Source organism: Rhinolophus ferrumequinum, chromosome 15 (genome assembly GCF_004115265.2).
Source record: "Rhinolophus ferrumequinum isolate MPI-CBG mRhiFer1 chromosome 15, mRhiFer1_v1.p, whole genome shotgun sequence".
In the NCBI taxonomy this organism is placed as follows: Eukaryota; Metazoa; Chordata; class Mammalia; order Chiroptera; family Rhinolophidae; genus Rhinolophus; species Rhinolophus ferrumequinum.
Window position 1 is genome coordinate 36,758,302 of NC_046298.1, and position 19,333 is coordinate 36,777,634.

At 40.4% G+C, this 19,333-nt stretch overlaps 1 protein-coding gene across 1 annotated transcript in view; it reads right to left on the reverse strand.

Moving 5' to 3' along the window:
- Positions 1-1,714: 1,714 nt before the first annotated feature.
- Positions 1,715-19,333, reverse strand: part of LOC117035347 (uncharacterized) — a 62,894-nt gene continuing 45,275 nt past the window's right edge. The window contains exons 12-15 of the mRNA XM_033129240.1: positions 19,087-19,139; positions 9,410-9,533; positions 8,995-9,090; positions 1,715-3,999 (exon numbers count right to left, since the gene is read on the reverse strand). Of these exons, the coding sequence (XP_032985131.1) occupies positions 2,555-3,999; positions 8,995-9,090; positions 9,410-9,533; positions 19,087-19,139 (1,718 nt within the window). The 3' untranslated portion in view covers positions 1,715-2,554. The remainder of the gene's footprint in view (positions 4,000-8,994; positions 9,091-9,409; positions 9,534-19,086; positions 19,140-19,333) is intronic.

Below are 19,333 nucleotides of genomic sequence, written 5' to 3' on the forward strand. Positions count from 1 at the left end.
AATCAAACTGGCAAGCCTGTTGTTAAGAGCTCGTGCTTTAACCAACTGAGCCATCTCGCCGCTCCCAGAGAGCAGACCTTTTTCATTTTAATCAAGTCCAACTTATCAATGTTTTCTTTTGTGGATTTTACTACTGATGCTGTATTTAAAAATTTATCACCAAACCTGTCATGTATATTTTCTCCTTTTTTCTTCAATGTTATAGTTTTAAATTTTATATTTAGACCTATGATCATTTTATTTTTTCTGTAAGCTATTGTCTGTGTTTAGGTTTTTTTCATATGTACATCCAATTGTTACAGCACTATTTCTTTTTTAAATTGTCTTTGCTGTTTTGTCAAAGATCTGTTTACTGTATTTGTACAGGTCCATTTCTGGGCTCCCTATTCTATTCAATTGATGTATTTGTCTATTCTTTCTCAAATACCATGTTTCCTTCATTATTGTAGCTTTATAAGTTAAAACTTAAAAATGTGTAATGTGTGCCACACAAATTTGTTCTTCCTCTTTAGTACTGTGTTGGCTATTCTCAGGATTTTACTTTTCTTTTTAAAATTTTTCCCCCTTTCTTCCGCCTCCCTACCCCCCACTCCGGTTCAAGCCGTTGTTTCAGTCTAGTTGTGTAGGACACAGCTCCCTGGCCCATGCTGGTATTATGGGCCTTCCGTCCCCCTCGCCCCCCCGCTGAGGCTGTCAGTCGCCAGTGGTGGTCGGCCGCTCACAGCAGCCCATGGCAGCTCACAAGAACCCAGCTCCAGGGAGAGCCGTTGTTCACAATCTTAGCTGTAAACTGCACAGCTTACTGGCCCATGTGGGAATCGATCAACAACCTCGGTGTTAGGAGAATGGCACTCCAATTATCTGAGCCACCGGGCTGGCCCAGGATTTTACTTTTCCATAGAAAAGTGCTGATATATACAAAATATCTTTCTGGGATTTTGATTTGGATTGTGTCGAACCTGTACATCAAGTCTGGAACAACTGACTTCCTCACAATATTGAGTGTTTCAATTCATGAACTTGGATTATCTCCCCATTTAGATCTTTGATTTCACTCATCAGTGTTGTAGTTTTCCACATATATATACTGCACCTATTTTCTTAGATTTTTATGAACCTGTCAAATTAACACTTGTTAAGTGGAGCACAGGTTCCAGGAAGTGAGCCATGGTACAAAAAACAGACCACAAGGTAAATTAGAGTTTATTACTCACAGGTCCTGGAGGAAGTACCCAGCACATCTCAAGGGGCCACAATGGGAGGTAAAGACAGAGTGCAGAGAGAGAGCAAGGTTTTAGGGTACATGCCTTTATTAGGGTTCATGGTGGAGTGCTTTGGGGTTCCTGGGCTCAGGCCAGGTTGGACAATTAAGCCAAAAGAGTAGAGTTTTCCGGCCTCAGTAAGCGCCATGGGGGTCTTACGTAAAGGGCGCACAAGGGAAAGGTGCTGGGAGGACTGAACCCATAAGACCTTCCTCTCGTATAACCTCTAATGACACACAATTAGGAAACTAAAGAAAAGTAATAAGAAAAGCAGCTCTTATCTATCACTTTCAATACGAGCCAGACACAGTTCTAAGGGATAATGTAATTACAGTGGTACCTTGGTTTTTGAACGTAATCCCTTCTGGAAGACCGTTCAAGTTCTGAAACGTTCAAACACAACCGACAGCTAGGCCTCAGGATCTTGCACTCAGCAGAAGCCGCGTGACATGTTAGACTTCCGAGGTGTTTTTGAAAACCGAAGCATTTACTTCTGAGTTTATGGCGTTCGTAAACCGAAATGTTTGTCAACGGAGATGTTTGAAAACTGAGGTATCGCTGTATTTAATCTTCACAATGCTACTAAGAAATATGGTGCTAACATTACAATTTATAAATGAGAAAAATTAAGACATAGTTAAGTAATTTGCTCTATAAGAAATGAGTTTATAGTGGTGAAGGCAAATAAAGACTAAATATTGGTTAAATCCTTTCCCACTCTGATTCAGTTAAGGTTAATTTCAGAGAATGAGCTTGCAAATATTAAGATTTGAGCAGGAAAGAAGAATTCGGTGTAATTTTAACTTTAATGTAGCCTTCCTCAAGTATGAATTATCAGATGAATAGTTTGTTAGCTAAAGCAAATGGGTGTCCCATACATATGACACTAATATTATGAATCCTCTGATTTCCCTAAGGGCTAATGACTCTGATGTTGAGAAAGGTTTGGAGGAGTAATGTCTCTAACATATTCACTGCCGCCCTAAGCCTTCCCACTTTCCTTACACTCATGGAGTTTTTCACTTTTCACCAACTGAACTCTGATGTCAAATGAATTCTGAAAACACATAAATTCGCCCAATCCTCAACAATTTATAAGGTTTCTCATCAACTACAAATGACGAATAAATTCTGGCTCTGAAATACTTTATATCCACACTATGAACTCTGATATTGCTTAAGTTGTTATCCTCAAATGCTTTCCCACATTTCTTATAATCACAGGTTGTTTTGTTTCTATTTCACTAGTATGAATTTCAGATGACAATTAAATTCTGAGCCTTCCCATGTCTTCATTCACTCCTCTGTACTGTATGAATTCTTTGATGTTGACTAAGGTGTGAGCCACGAATAAAGGCCTTCCCACATTGCTTACATTCATAGGGTTTCTCACCAGTGTGAATTTTCTGGTGTCGACTAAGTTCTGATCCTCGACCAAAGGCCTTCCCACATTCTTTACACTCATAGGGTTTTTCACCACTATGACTTCTCTCATGATGAGTAAGCTCTGACCTTCGAATAAAAGCTTTCTCACACTCCTTACATTTATGGGGTCGCTCACCAGTGTGAATTTTTTGATGTCGAATAAGTTCTGTGCTACAAGTAAAGGCCATTCCACATTCCCTACATTTATAGGGTTTCTCACCAGTGTGAGCTCTCTGATGTCGAGTAAGTTCTGAGCCACGACGAAAGGCCTTCCCACATTCCTTACATTTATACGGTTTCTCACCAGTATGAACACTCTGATGCCGAATAAGATGTGAATCAGAGATAAAAGCTTTCCCACATTCCTCACATTTATGAGGTTTCTCACCAGTATGAATTCTTTGATGTAGACTCAGTTGTGAGGCACAGCTATATGCCTTCCCACATTCCTTACATTCATAGCGTCTTTCACCAGTATGAATTATTTGATGAAGACTAAGTTGGGTGTCATAACGAAAAGCTTTACCACATTCCTTACATTTATGGGGCTTCTCACCAGTATGGATTCTCTGATGTCGAAAAAGGTGTGAGGGACGGGTGAAAGCTTTGCCACATTCTTTACATTCATAGTATTTCTCATCTGTATGAATTCTCTGATGCAAGTTGAGTTGTGAGGTAGATGGAAAGGCCTTCTCACACTCCTTACATTTATAGGGTTTCTCACCAATATGAGTCCTTTGATGTTTATTGAGTTGTGAGCTAGAATGAAAGGTTTTCCCGCATTCCTTACATTTTTGGGGTTTCTCACCGGTATTAATGCTCTGAGGTTTAGTAGTTTCAGTGTCACAAGTAAAGGCACATTTCTTATTTTCATTTTTTGTCTTGCTTTCATGAATTCTCTGATGCTTGATCAAGTCTGACCTACTATTAAAGACTGTCCCACATTCTCCACATTTAGAGTCTTCTTCTTTATTATGACTTCTTTCGTGTTGAATATGGTGTGACTGGTACCTCAAAGCTTCTTCACATTCCTTGCAGTCACATGATTTCGCTCCAGTATGAATTATCTGAGGTACTCTATGAACTATGCATGGAATGGAAGGGGACCTTTCTTCAGAGGTTATTGCAGCTGGTCTGAAATGTCCATCCTGTTGTCTCTCCAAGTAGCATTTGACTGCACTATTATCACTGACCCTAGGGCACTCAAGGTTAGAGATTATAGATCTTCTTGTTATCTCCAGTTGCAATGCTTTCATTTCATAACTGTCCTCCTTCAGAGATAAATTCTTGGTTTCTCTTCTGGACTCCCAATCTGTAAGATAACAAGAAAGAACATAGAAGGTATTTTCTTTCATGTTGTAGGAAAAAGGAAAGTTGTAAGGTAGGAAATGACAAACTAAATATAGCAAATAAATAGCTCTTAACACTGCACTGCAATTTAAAAAAAAAAAAAAAGAGGGCAGGAGTACTGAGAATAGAGAAGATGAAGAGAGCTTATAAAGGAAGTGGTTCTTCACCTCTGGTGAGAATCAGAATCAGATGGGGAACTTGTTAAAAATACAATGTCCAGGAACCACTTAAGACCAATTAAATGAGAATCTAAAGGAATAGGACGTTACATCTAACAGCAAGTCCTCTCATCTCTAGCCTCAAAATACATCCAGATTATGACTGCTTCTCTGCCAGTATGTCTACCACCTGTCCAAAGCCATGCCTCACTAAGATTAACACAACACTATCCTAACGGTCTCTCTACTGCCACTGTGGTCCTCTAATATCTCATATACCCAACACAGTAGCCAGAGTGTTCTTGTTAAGATAAGTTAAATTATGTCATTTTTCTACTCAAAAATCTCCAATGGATTTCCCTCTCATGAAGAGTAGAAGTCAAAGTCTTTACGTGGTCTAGAAGGCCTTCCCTAAACTTGTCCTGCACTACCATCTTTCTGACCTCACTGCCGATCTCCTCCCTTTAGCTGACTCTGCTCCAGCTCCCTGACCAACTGGATGTTCTTCAGACTTGCCAAGCACACCCCACATCCTTCCTTCAGAATGTCTGCCTACAAATATCTTCCCTATGTTATCAATATGGCTCATTCAATTACTTCATTCTGACCTCTATTCAAATGCCAACTTATGAGATCACTCTTTATAATACAAGACTCTCATCACACTACTTACACTTTTTTTTAAAATATGTGTTAGTTTTTGTTTGTTTTTAATTTTATTGGGGAATAATGTGTTTCCCCAGGGCCCATTAGCTCCAAGTTGTTGTCCTTCAATCTAGTTGTGGAGAGTGCAGCTCACTGGCCCATGTGGGAATCAAATTGGCAACCCTGATGTTCAAAGCTTGCGCTCTAACCAACTGAGCCATCCGGCCGCCCTATACTTATTCTATGTTTTTACAGTGTACTTTCATCATTGTACCTACTTCCCCAATATTATTATGAAAACTTTCAAACATACAGAGAAATTAAAAGAATTGGACTGTGAACCCCTATATTCTTGCCATCTAGATTCTACAATAAACATTTGGCTCTTCTTTCTTTACACATACCTAGCCCTCTAGCTATCCATCAATTTGTCTTGCAAACATCTGGATATTTCACTTCTAAACTCAACAGATTACATTATGTATATGTCGTTTACTTCTATATTGCCTGTCTGCCCTTCACAATAAGTATTTGTTAGATGAATAAATGACGACTGGTATTTTTATTAATCTTCTTTAGTGTTCTGAGGCAACTCAAAGTATGGGACTCACTGTTTAAATACGGTGCATTTCGCCTGCACTTAGAATAAAATACAAAATTCCTTACCAGACTTGCAAAACTGCATCATCTGGACCCCGGTTCCTATTCACCTTCATTTTAAGGTGCTCCGACCTTCACTCACCATGCACCCACTATACTGGCCTCCATCCGACTCCTAATTCATGATAAATACTTGCTTATCTTAGACCCTTTCAGGAAATGTTTCATGTCCCATGAATGCTGTGCTCCAAGATCTTGAAATGGCCAGCTTCTCTCATCCTAAATATCTTAATTTTCTGTCAAGTACTCTGTTCTTCACCCTCGTAATCTTTTTCTTAATTCTGGAATTACATATTAATTCATCAGTTTTTCACCAGTCTAATTTCTCTCAAAGTGGCCTAGAACTCGCATAACACTTATTTCACTCACCATGACATAACCAATCACCAGCACATAGTTCAATTAATGTTAAGTAATTACTAGATTAAGGGTATTCCAGTGGAAACAGAAGGAAACATACTAAAGATAATGAAATTAGGAAAGTGACTTAGGAATCAGGTAATCACTTCATGCTTTTAATTATTTAACAGGTGCTGGAGGTGTCAGCTCCCAACTTCAGTATGCTCTCCCTACATCACTTCCCATGCACGTAACAGGAATGCACAAGCAAGCTGGCGCTCGAGTGAGTCTGTACATGTGTCTGCACCAGTCTCCTAGAATATTGGCAGCTTTACACAACAATGAAAATTTTATGTAATTCTGAGAATATTCTAATGAAAACTGAGGATACTATGGCAACCATTTATGAGGTTGTATGGTGTTGTGACAAAGAACACAACTTTAGGGCTGGCCCGGTGGCTCAAGCAGTTGGAGCTCCGTGCTCCTAGCTCCTAATGCCGAAGGCTGCTGGTTCGATTCCCACATGGGCCAGTGAGCTGCACCCTCTACAGCTAACATTGTGAACAACAGCTCTCCCTGGAGCTGGGCTGCCGTGCAGCCCCGTGGTCTACCGTGTGTTGCCATGGGCTACCTTGTAGCTGCAGTGGGCTACTGTGTGCTGCCATGGGATACCGTGTGCCACCATGAGTGGCCAGTGGCCAGCGTGAGCAGCTGTGATCTATTGTGAGTGGCTGACCGTCGATGGTGACCGACTGCCTCAGCCAGCGGGGAGTGCAAGGCTCATAATACCAGCATGGGCCAGGGAACTGGGTCCTACAGAACTAGACTGAGGAACAACGGCTTGAACTGGAGTGGGAAGCGGGAGGCGGGAGGGGGAGAAAAAAGAAAAAAGAACACAACTTTAGGGCCAAGATGTCTGCGTATGAATCCCAGTCCCATGATTTGCTGGCTGCATGATGCCAGACAATTACTTAACTACCGTATTTCCCTGAAAATAAGACCTAGCCAGACAATCAGCTCTAATACGTCTTTTGGAGCAAAAATTAATATAAGACCCGGTCTTATTTTACTATAATATAAGACCAGGTCATAATATAATATAATACCAGGTCTTATATTAATTTTTGCTCCAAAAGGCGCATTGGAGCTGATTTTCTGTCTAGGTCTTATTTTCGAGGGAACAAGGTACTCAAATATCAAAGGCTGGTCTGAGACAGGGAGATGCTTGTTCTCCAGATGCTCAGTGTACGGTGTCAGAGTTTCACGCAGGCACCCTCCTGCTCGGCCTATTCCCTTTGCTTTTGTTATGGTCCAGGATTGTTGGATTGGCCCAGAGTAGGGTGCAGAAAAGGCAAACAGCTGGGAAGTCTAGAGAGATGAGTAAGCCTGGCACAATTGGTGAGCAAAGATTCTTCTGTGACTAACGCATGATTTGTATCTGGGATCTAATGAAAACGCCACTTACACTGGAGACAGCTGTAAGGTTGTCCTTGGGAGCAGGGCACTAACTAAGCAAGGTTTGCATAATGACTGCTAACATGATGCTGGCTTTTTTTATGTTATATGGAAAGTTCCAGACATCAGATGTCAGAAGATGATGCTATTTTAAATATTTTTGAAAAACAATCTTGTAGAAAAGGAAAACTGCAAAAAGCATAGACTGGAATCAAAATATGTACTTAAAGAAATGCTCAAATCAAAAAGTAATATCCATCAAGGATGCTCCCATTGTTCCTATCCGTTACAACCACTCTTCAATGCTCAAGAACCATTCCCCTAAATCGATCTTCAGTCTCCCCACTTTCCCTACTCCATGGTCTCATTCTAGCACAACGCCAAATCATCTGTACCTCCCAAACAGCCTCCTGATAAATTTCACCATTTTCACTCATGAATCCTCTGATTTAATCTCTATAGGACAGCCAGAGAGAGGTCTTAGAAATACAATCTAATCATGTCCCTACATTGTTTAAAACCCTTGAATGGCTGCCAAGTGTCCTCAAGAGAAAAAGGGCATTTTTATAAGAGCGTCAATCTCAGGAAATTATGTCATAAGCATAGATGCACCTAATAACAGAGTCCCAAAATACATGAAGCAAAAACTAATAGAGATGAAGGGAAAAACAGACAATTCAATAATTCAATGATCTACTTTCATTAATGGATAGATCAATTAGCCAGACGATCAACAAGAGAAAATAATATACTTTTAAATAAATAATGGGTCAAAGAAAAAAATGACAAGAAAAATTGGAAAATAAACTTTTGAGTTAGATAAAAGGAAAATTCAATATACCAAAACTTATGGGATACCGTTAAAACAGATCTTAAAAGGGAAATTAACAGATTAAAATGCCTATATTAAAAAAAGATCTCAAATCAATAAACTAATTATTTACCTTAAGGAACTAGACACAGAAGAGCAAACTAAAATCAAAGATACCAGAAGGAAGGAAATAAAGATTAGAGGGGAGATGAACAAAATAGACAAAGAAAAATAGAGAAAATCAACATAACTATAATTTTGTTCTTTGAAAAGCTCAACAAAACTGATAAATCTTTAGCTAGACTGACCAAGGAAAAAGAGAGAAGACTCATACTAATATCAGGAATGAAAGAGGAGACATTACTACCAACTTGACAGAAATAAAAAGGATTTTAAGTAGATTAGTGGTTACCTAGGGGTGGGTGTGGTTAGTGACTGCTAACAGGTATGGGGTTTCACTTGGGGTGATGAAAATATTCTCAAATTAGACTGCTGCCCGGTTGCAAAACTCATTTGTGAATATACTAAAAACCATGAACTGTATACTTTAAACAAGTGAATTTTCCAATAAGTGAATTATATCTCAATAGAGCTATTTTAAAAAGTCGGGACAAAACTGGACCCTAAGCACAAGGAAAATGGCTGTCTCCTGAGAAGGAGGAAGGCACTTCCTTTGTGAAATCAGAGGGAAATATGAGAAAGGATAGCAAAAGAGTGGCAAGTGGAGTAAAAATTGGAGGCCTCATGCTGAAACATCCTTACTTTCTTTTCCAGATCTCAGGCCTTTTCAGGGAGTTTTCCTACCAACATCTTAGAAGTGCTACCTTCTCACAGGCTAGCTGGGTGACCACCTGCCCTGGCCTATCCCCTACGAGTCATCATCACTCACCTGGGAACCATTCTTTTGTCTCCTTCCTTTCAACCATCCAAGGCTCCTTCCTTTGCTCTAATAAGGAGATCACATCTGGCTTAGACTCAGAAAGTCCTGCTCAAGAAAAAAAAAAAAAAGGGATGAAGTTATATTTACTGTGAGTGTCCCCGAATTAAAATCAGTTCATGGTTATCAACAAAGAGGTAAGTAGACTAAGGGTCAGAGGAAGAAGTTAAGGTCAGAGGAATGAAAAGGACAGAGTTGTACAATGGAATAGCCAATTTCTAACTTCACCAGAAACTAACTATTCTTTGATAAGCAAGAATCATAACTTCAGCCAGGCACTTGAAAAAATACTCCCAAGAAATTCATAACAAAGAACATAAAAATTCAAGAAGGCCGATTCTGAATTTTGAGGGGCAGATGAACTTACCCAGTGAGATCAGGTTGTTATAATTCTCCAACATTATATCTCGGTACAAATCCTTCTGAGCAGAATGTAAGCATTCCCACTCATTCTGGGAGAAATAAATGGCTACATCTTTGAACTTCAAGCCCTGAAATCACAAATAAATATACTACTTGTGAGATTAATGGGCTAAATCTTTACAATGGACTAAAAGGCACAGTAGGGGAACACCATTGGGAAAACAGGCTGTGCTTGACCCTTCAACATGGATGGGTCAGTGGGGGAACAAGAGAGATCAGAGCACGTATCATTCTCAGTGCACACATTGTTCTTAAACATTCCTGCAACTACAGATGTAACCTCTTGGTATTATCCTCTTTCATTATCCACTAAGGTGTGGAAGCAAACAAAGGCCAGATAACTGTGTTTCCCAATTAAATAAAACTATGCATTCAAGTCCACAGCGTACAACACTTGCAATCATCCCCTTCCCAATAAAGAAGTTTTTTAAAAAAGTCTCAATCATTCAAAAGAATCTTGTAAAATTTCTTTTTCTGAAAAAAGAATTTAAATATAACTTTGTGACTTAATAATTTCTTAAAAACTCAGGCCTATAATTATGCCAGAATATTAAATCCTAATCACTTTTCATGTCACCAAAAATTCTAAAATAGACTGCATTTTTCCTGGTTATACGATACCCCATCTTATGTATTCAATGTTCTTATTTTGGGGTACTAGGTGGGACAAGTTCTCTAAGGTTCTTTTGCAGTTATGAAAGTCATTACTCTTCAACAATCTGGCTCTTTACACATCTGGCTATACTGTTCCTATTACCATAAATTATCCCTAACTATATACGCTCCTTGTTCTTGAGCTACCAGAACTGATGGAAGAAGATCTAGACTCACACTGACGTGACCCAAGAAGAACATACAATACACAAGATCAAAATGGACTCATGTATTGGTGTCTACCTGGCACGGATTCCTTGGAATAACACTTAACTCCATGCACTAAATCTATCATATCCCGAGTACTAAAAATCTCAGAGAGCTAGAGATATGGGCAAATACTGAGACTGTGACAAATCAACAATTACCTTCTTGTCTAATTGAAAAACCCAAGTTTGCAACATGGGATCCCCCTTAACCACCCATCTCCACTTCATCAAATCACAGCTCTAACAAAACAGGTACACAATTTCCAACAAGGGTTGGTTTCCCCACTCCAGCAGTACTCCTGGTGGAAGGATATGCACTTAAGAAACGCTAAGTGGTTTGCAAAATGAATCCCAAACACTTGGAGAACAGAGTACTTATGGGATAGCAGCCTGTGGGAGCATCATTCACTGGAATGGGAAGAACTGGCGAGCAAGTTCCTTGAGGGGCTCAGGGAAGTAGGAATTTCCAGGGAAAAGAAATCCACTGTTCAAATCTTCCAAAATAAAAAAATGCATTCAATGAAAGAGAGGAGAAACAGAAATCCACATACATATAAGGTCTGACAATTAAGTTCACGAACTTGTTGAAACGATGTTGCTAACCTGTTTTGATACCAGAGGGATTATTCATTATGAATTTGTACCAACTGGACAAACAGTTAACCAAGTTTACTTTTGGAAGTGCTGAAAAGGCTGCGTGAAAACGTTAGACGACCTGAACTTTTCGCCAACAATTCATGGCCCTTGTATCACGACAATGCACCAGCTCACAGGGCACTGTCTGTGAGGGAGTTTTTAGCCAGTAAACAAATAACTGTATTGGAACACCCTCCCTACTCACCTGATCTGGCCCCCAGTGACTTCTTTCTTTACCTGAAGATAAAGGAAATATTGAAAGGAAGACATTTTGATGACGTTCAGGACATGAAGGGTAATACGACGACAGTTCTGATGGCTATTCCAGAAAGAGTTCCAAAATTGTTTTAAAGGGTGGACTAGGCATTGGCATCAGTGTGTAGCTTCCCAAGGGGAGTACTTTGAAGGTGACCGTAGTGATATTCAGCAATGAGGTCTGTAGCACTTTTTCTAGGATGAGTTTGCCAACTTAATTGTCCAACCTTGTATGTAAATACCAGTGGACAGATTAAAGAAAACACAAAGAAGATTCTAGACCAGGCCAAAAGGCCACAAAATCTTAATAACTCCACCACTCAAACTATATGGGACTCCATTAAGGGGTACCTACCAAATATCACTTGGCTCCTTCCCCTCCTGGGACCTGGCAGCTATCTTACTTTTATTACTTTTTGGTCCTTGCCTCTTTAATCTTGTTAAGTTTGTATCTTCCAGGCTTCGACAGTATCATGTAAAGCTGATGGTCATGCCGGGGTCCCAGCCAGTCCCAACTGAGTCACCAGACTCAAGATCATACTGACCCCTTATCAGGCTGTGAGAGATTTTTATTCCTTCCGGGTTTTGGGTCCCGACAATGCCCTTCTGTCAGCATGAAGTAGCTTCAGAAGAAGAGACTGTCAGCCTGTATCTCTTAATATTAAGGAGGATAAAATCTCTCAGGGGGGTAAGGGACAGGGAGGCAACTTCCTGCTGTCCAGTCAGTGGAGTTGAATAAATAGCTGCTAATACTTAGATAAATTCCCCAAGCATACCTGCCCTAGGGAGACTAATCAGCATTAAGCCAAAGTCAGGATCAAAAGTGCCCCTGTGTGACCTTTTCTTCATTATAATGCTAAAAATCACACTCAGGGGTGGGGATTTAACATGTTAATGAGACATGCCACACATGAGAAAACAAGTAGCCACACTGCTCAGGTGACAAGAAACCTCTGCCTTTACATGCTCAGACATACATAGCTTTTTCCCCAGCCTAGCTCCCTTTAGAAGCCCTGTCCCAGCTTCCCTCAGGGAATAACCTGTTTCTTCCTTTTCATGGTGTAGGTTTTCTTGTGCACAAGCTTAATAAAACTTTCTCTTTGTCGATAATGGTTTCTGGCGATCTCTCCTTATTTCCATCCTGGAAGACTACAAGAACCCAGGGCGCCAGTACCAAATTCACCTTCATTTTAAGATGCTCTCACCTTCACTCACCGTGCACCCACGATACTGGCCTCCATTCGACTCCTATATCATGCTAACTACTTGCTTATCTTAGACCCTTTCAGGAAATGTTTCATCTCCCATGAATGCTCTGCTCCAAGATCTTGGCATGGCCAGCTTCTCTCATCCTAAATATCTTAATTTTTCTGTCAAGTACTCTGTTCTTTACCCTTATAATCTTTTCTGCAATTCTGGAATTACATATTTGTTCATCAGTTTATTTATTGGTATAATTTCTCCTAGAACTAGCATAATACTTATTTCACTCACCATAATATAACCAATCACCAGCACATAGTTCAATTAATGTTGAGTAATGACTAGATTAAGGGTATTCCAGTGGAAACAGAAGGAAACCTGCCACCAATCCACTAGAATATTGGCAGCTTTACACAACAATGAAAATTTTATGTAATTCTGAGATCATTCTAACGTAAACTGAGGATTCTATGGCAACCATTTATGAAGCTGTATAGTATTGTGACAAAGAACACAACTTTAGGGCCAGAATGCCTGTGTGTGAATCCCAGCCCCATGATTTGCTGGCTGCATGGCACCAGACAGTTACTTAACTACTCAAAAATCAAGGCTGGTCTGAGACAGGGAGATGCTTGTTCTCCAGATGCTCAGTGTACGGTGTCAGAGCTTCACGCAGGCACCCTCCTGCTCGGCCTATTCCCTTTGCTCTTGTTATGGTCCAGGAATGTTGAACTGGCCCAGAGCAGGGTGCAGAAAAGGCAAACAGCTGGGAAGTCTAGAGAGATGAGTAAGCCTGGCACAATTGGTGAGCAGAGAAGATTCTTCTGTGACTAATGCATGATCTGTATTTGGGATCTAATGAAAATGCCACTTACACTGCAGACAGCTGTAAGTTTGTCCTTGGAAGAAGTAGCACTCCTATTCTCAGGGCTACAAGGAAGATGGCCTGACTTGAACCCTGGCAGTTGGTGGAAGGGAAACATTCTCCCCCGAGGAACTGTAACCACAACTCAGCCCTCCCACATGTCTGTGGCTTACATTCACATTACTAAGGGGAAGCTAAAAAACTTACCATTTATGAATCTACTTTAAGGTGGTTCTGGTTTGGCACTACTGTTGGCAGAAGCAAACAATCCTATTCTAGAGGAAAAACCTTCAACCATGACTCACGAATCCATGGGTAAAATTCCAAGGAAAATCACCCAAGAGTCAAAAATAACACAATATGGGGGCCGGCCCGGTGACTCAGGCGGTTGGAGCTCCATGCTCCTAACTCCGAAGTCTGCCGGTTCGATTCCCACATGGGCCAGTGGGCTCTCAACCACAAGGTTGCCAGTTCAACTCCTCGAGTCCCGCAAGGGATGGTGGGCTCTGTTCCCTGCAACTAAGATTGAACATGGCACCTTGAGCTGAGCCACCTCCCAGATGTCTCAGTTGGTTGGAGTGCGGGCTCTCGACCACAAAGTTGCCAGTTCGATTCCTCGAGTCCCGCAAGGGGTGGTGGGCAGCGCCCCCTGCAACTAAGATTGAACATGGTACCTTGAGCTGAGCTGCCACTGAGCTCCCAGATGGCTCAGTTGGTTCAGTTGGCTGGAGTGTGTCCTCTCAACCATAAGGTTGCCGGTTCAACTCCCGCAAGGGATGGTGGGCTCCGCCCCCTGCAACTAAGATTGAACACGGCACCTTGAGCTGAGCTGCCGCTGAGCTCCTGGATGGCTCAGTTGGTTGGGGTGCGTCCTCTCAACCACAAGGTTGCCAGTTCGACTCCCGCAAGGAATGGTGGGCTGTGTCCCCTGCAACTAGCAACTGGCAACTGAACCTGGAGCTGAGCTGCGCCCTCCACAACTAAGACTGAAAGGACAACAACTTGAAGCTGAACGGCACCCTCCACAACTAAGATTGAAAGGACAACATTTGACTTGGAAAAAAGTCTTGGAAGTACACACTGTTCCCCAATAAAGTCCTGTTCCCCTTCCCCAATAAAATCTAAAAAAAAAAAAAAAAAAAAAAAGAATGCTCTTCTATTAAAAAAAAAATAATAACACAAAATAACATTGTGAATGTAGTAAATGCCACTGAACTCTACCCTAGAAAATAGTTAACTATGTTATGTGAATTTCCCCTAAATAAAAAAGTAAATAAAAATGAAACATGCAAAGAGGCATAATTCCATGATCTCAGAGTCAGGAATATAAGTCACATATACAAAGATCCACATATTACAAAAATAATGCCAAAAATATAAAACAAATATTTAATATATTTTTTAAAAAGGGAAGTAAGATGGTAAGAAATAAAACTCCACAAAATGAAAGGCAGATTTAAAATAAAAAAATTAAAACTGAGCGGCCTGGGGCCAGCCTGGTGGCTCAGGTGGTTGGATAGCCGTACTCCTAACGCCAAGGTTGTCGGATCGATTCCCACATGGGCCAGTGAGCTGCGCCCTCTATAGCTAAGATTGTGAACAACGGCTCTTCCTGGAGCTGGGCTGCCGTGAGCAGCTGAGGGTTGGTGTGAGCTGCTGAGGGCTGCCGTGGGCTACCGTGTTCTGCCAAGAGCAGCTGGCAGCCAGTGTGAGTGGCAGGCAGCATCGTGAGTGGTCGGCAGGCGGCAAGAGCTGCCGTGAACTGCTGTGAGCGGCCGACCGACGACTGGCGACCGACTGCCTCAGCTGGGGGGAGCGCAAGGCTCATAATACCGGCATGGGCCAGGGAGCTGTGTCCTACACAACTAGAGTGAGAAACAATGGCTTGAACTGGAGTGGGGGGAAAATAAAACCAAACTGGGTGGCAGGTTGGCTCGGTGGTTAGAGTGCTCATAACACCAAGGTCACCAGTTTGATTCCCACATGGGCTAGTGAGCTGCACCCTCCACAACTAGACTGAAAACAACAACTTGACTTGGAGCTGAGCTGTGCCCCCCACAACTAGATTGAAAACGACTTGACATGGAGATGATGAGTCCTGGAAAAACATAGTTCCCCAGTATTCCGCAATTAAAAAAAAAATTCAAACTTCTAGAATAAAACACATAATTTTTTAAGTTATACAATGGCTGGAATAAATATCTCTGAAGAGAAAAATTACTGGACTGAAAGATATAAAAATAGATTATGCAGAATGCTATCAAGACAGACAATGTGGAAAAGTATAAGAGAAGTTAAGAAATAAAGTGAGAAGGTTTAAGAGATATCAAACTAGAGTTCTGGAAGGAAGAAAAAGAAAACTGAGAAACGGCAGTAAATGAAGACATAATGATAGAAATTTTCAGAACTGGCAAACAAAGCATTATTCAGAAGCCCAGTGAGTCTCAAAAAGAATATAAATAAAAAGCAATGCTAGACAATCATATCAAAACTGCAGAGTATTAAAAACAAATAGAATATGTTAAAAGCAATTTGAAACTAAAGACAGATTGTCTGCAAAAGAATAATAGTCTGCTAGACAGATGACTGATTATTCAATAGCAACAATGTAAACCAGAAGACAGCAGAATCTCAGTCAGCGCAAAGAAAATTATCTTTCACAAATAAGACCAAATAAAGACATTTTCAAAAAACAAAAATAAACTCCGGATAGTCACCAAAGTGTGTCTATGTACTTCAATCTGAAGGAAAATTATCCCAGGTAGAGAGTTTGAGATATAAGAATGGTGAATGAAGAAAGTGGTAGTAAATATGTGGATAACATAAGCTAACTTTGAAAAACATAAAACAATAAAAATGTTTATGGGTTAAAAAAAATGATGGAGGAAAAATATCTGACAACAATATAAGCTGTTTGATCAGTTGGAATATCCTAGTTTCTTATAATATTCTATTCAGTAAGAGCATATAAGTGTTCTTTAGTTTTAGACACTGGTAAGTTGAGAAACTAAGTTAAAATTTGTAAGTTAAGAAACTTACTGGTTTGTGAGGTCTGACAATTAAGTTCATGAACTTATCCTAGGAAAAGTGCCACATACCTCATTGCTGAATATCACCACAGTCACCTTCCAAGTATTCCCTTTGGGAAGCTATGCACCGACCCCAGCTCCTAGTCCACCCTTCAAAGCAATTCTGGAACGCTTTTTCTGGAATGGCCATCAGAGCTGTCATCATATTACCCTTGATGTCCTAAATGTCATCAAAATGTCTTCCTTTCAATATTTCCTTTATCTTCAGGTAAAGAAAGAAGTAATTGGGGGCCAGATCAGGTGAGTAGGGAGCGTGTTCCAATACAGGTATTTGTTTACTGGCTAAAAACTCCCTCACAGACAGTGCTGTGTGAGCTGGTACACTGTTGTGATGCAAGGGCCATGAAACGTTGGTGAAAAGTTCAGGTCGTCTAACTTTTTCACACAGCCTTTTCAGCAATTCCAAATAGTAAACTTGGTTAGCTGTTTGTCCATTGGTATAAATTCATAATGAGTAATCCCTCTGATATCAAAAAAGGTTAGTAACATCATTGCAACAAGTTCGCAAACTTAATTGTCACACCTTGTACAATGAACGTGAGAGAGTTGGAGCTTTATCCTGAAAGTAACAAGGATTCACTGAATAAAAGAAGTCACGTGACTGGACTATTTTATTGGCAAGGAGTAAAAGCAGAGCCAGGGAGCCCTCTTACAAGGTCAGTGTGCTATCCACTCCCACAGAGGTCTGATCTGGAACACAGACAATGGAGTAAGGTTGTAGGGCAGGAAGGAGACAGAAGTAATAACGTTTGGCACCTCACTGAATGTTGGGAAGACCAGGAGGTAGGAGTTGGGGGACCTCCAGGTTGCCAGTTTAGGTGCACATTCAGGTGAATTTCCATTACCATCATACTCCCCAAACCTTGTAGACCACATTATAGAGAGGAAGTTGTGAGGAAGCCCATGGTCACAGAGCTAATAAATAGCAGAAATAGGGTAAGGCTTTGCCCTTTTATAATGGTGCATAGCCTCTCATTAACACAGAGGAAGGGCAATCACCACTCCAAGGGGAGGAGGAAATAGAGGGAGAAATGGACAGTCAGGGTTGAAGGGCGAGAGGAGCTGGAGTTACTTCTTTACCAAAACGTGCTGAGAATGAATGGGGAGGGTGTTGACCTCTTCTAGAATCTTAGGAAGGTTCTGGCCAGGATGGGAATGGGAAGATAAATTCAAGTTCTCATAGAATTCAGAAGAAAAGTCAAAGACAAACGAAGAAACAGATTAATCCTGAATACAAAGAATATTTCTTAGTCTTTAGAAAGAAAGGAATTCTTGAGAACTGACTGGCCAGAATTAATGAAGAGCCACACTCAGACACATCTAGGAAAATAACCCTGAACATACTATAAATAGCATGCCATTCTTTAAAATTGTTTATGCCAAAGTCATAAAAAAAAAAAAGTCTAAATAAATACCCCAAATTAGGAATTTTACAACCAACATTCTCTGGTCGTATCTCACACCAGATACCTTAAACATTAAATTGTTTGGACAAAAGTCAAAAGTACTTTTGGAAAATGAGTGACTTTTTTATTCTTATAGTAGGGAAAACCTTCTGGCAGTACATAAAGGGAAGAAAACCGTGTTGGAAAACTGAAATCTGAAAAAACAGATAACATAGATTGTGAAAAATATTTTTAAAACAACTTATAAATGACAAAGAGAAAATATGCTTAACATATAAATTTGTTTAAAATAAATCAAGACGATAACACTCTTTGACAAGCGGGAAAAGGAAACCAGTAGGTAATTTAGAAATTCCAGTTGTACCATTTATTAATATGTAATATTGGGGCAAGTGGCTTAATAGAATCTATTTCCTCTGTCAACTTAGAATAATGGCACATTTCATCAATTCCTGAGATGCCAGTGATTGTAAAGCCACCACTATATACCAGGAAACAAAAAAATGCCATTAATGAAACTATGACTTACCAGAAATTGTAAAACCCATCCTGATTTCAGAGAATTTAAAATGTGATAAAAGAAGTGTATCATAGAATTAACGAAATATAATCAGACCTGTCTTATAGGGTTGTTAGGTGGATTCAACAAGATAGGTAATACACGTAAAGAATTTCAAACTACAACTGGCTTATAGCAAACACACAATAAGTTAGTTGCTTGTATCAGTAACACGATCCCATTGTGAAAACAAATTACATACCTAAACATATATGCAGACAAAATAAGTTGAAAATATTAATAGTGACTACCTCTAGATGGTGGGACCATGGGTGACAAACTTTAATAACCTTTTCGTTTTGAAATTTTTGCAAGAACCCTATATTACTTTAATCATTAGAAAGAGAGAAATTATTATTTCTATCTTGGGGAAAACATATCTAGCCCTCACGAGGGCAGGCAGGTGCCCCAGGTTATTAGAAATTAGACTGAAGTCAGTAACCTTAGTCTGTTCTTTAACTTCCCTGCCAAATCACTGAGGCACATTCTGTCAAGACTGTTTCTGGGAATGAACAAAATCCAGGGAAACAAATTCTAGATCAGATGAGACAATGTATACAAAGCAGAAAGCCCTGTTTTAGGCTCCTGTCTGGTTTAGGAACACTGCTCCATAAATGTAGTTTCCTCCTCTCTTCACCTTTCTCCAAATCACTACTGTAAATATTTTGGATGGAATTCTGAAATAGGATGGCATTATGAAAACCAAGAAGCCCTTTCCAAGAAGAAAGTGTCACTGACAACTTACCTCCGCCATGACTTTTGATGCACTGTGGCTCTTCTCTCCTCCTCTTCTGGATTCTTAGACAACAGAAAAGGTGAAAAAAGATTAAAAAACTAGGAGACAACGGTCCTTCCCTGGAGCACGGAGGGGGCCAAGTCAGAACAAATCCCTGCCCCACCCCAGGCACTAAGCGGGAGCCCAAAGCCAAAGAAGCCTGCAACTCCCGCCATCCTCTTCCAACATCACAAAGAAGAGCAGGTGACCTTAGGGG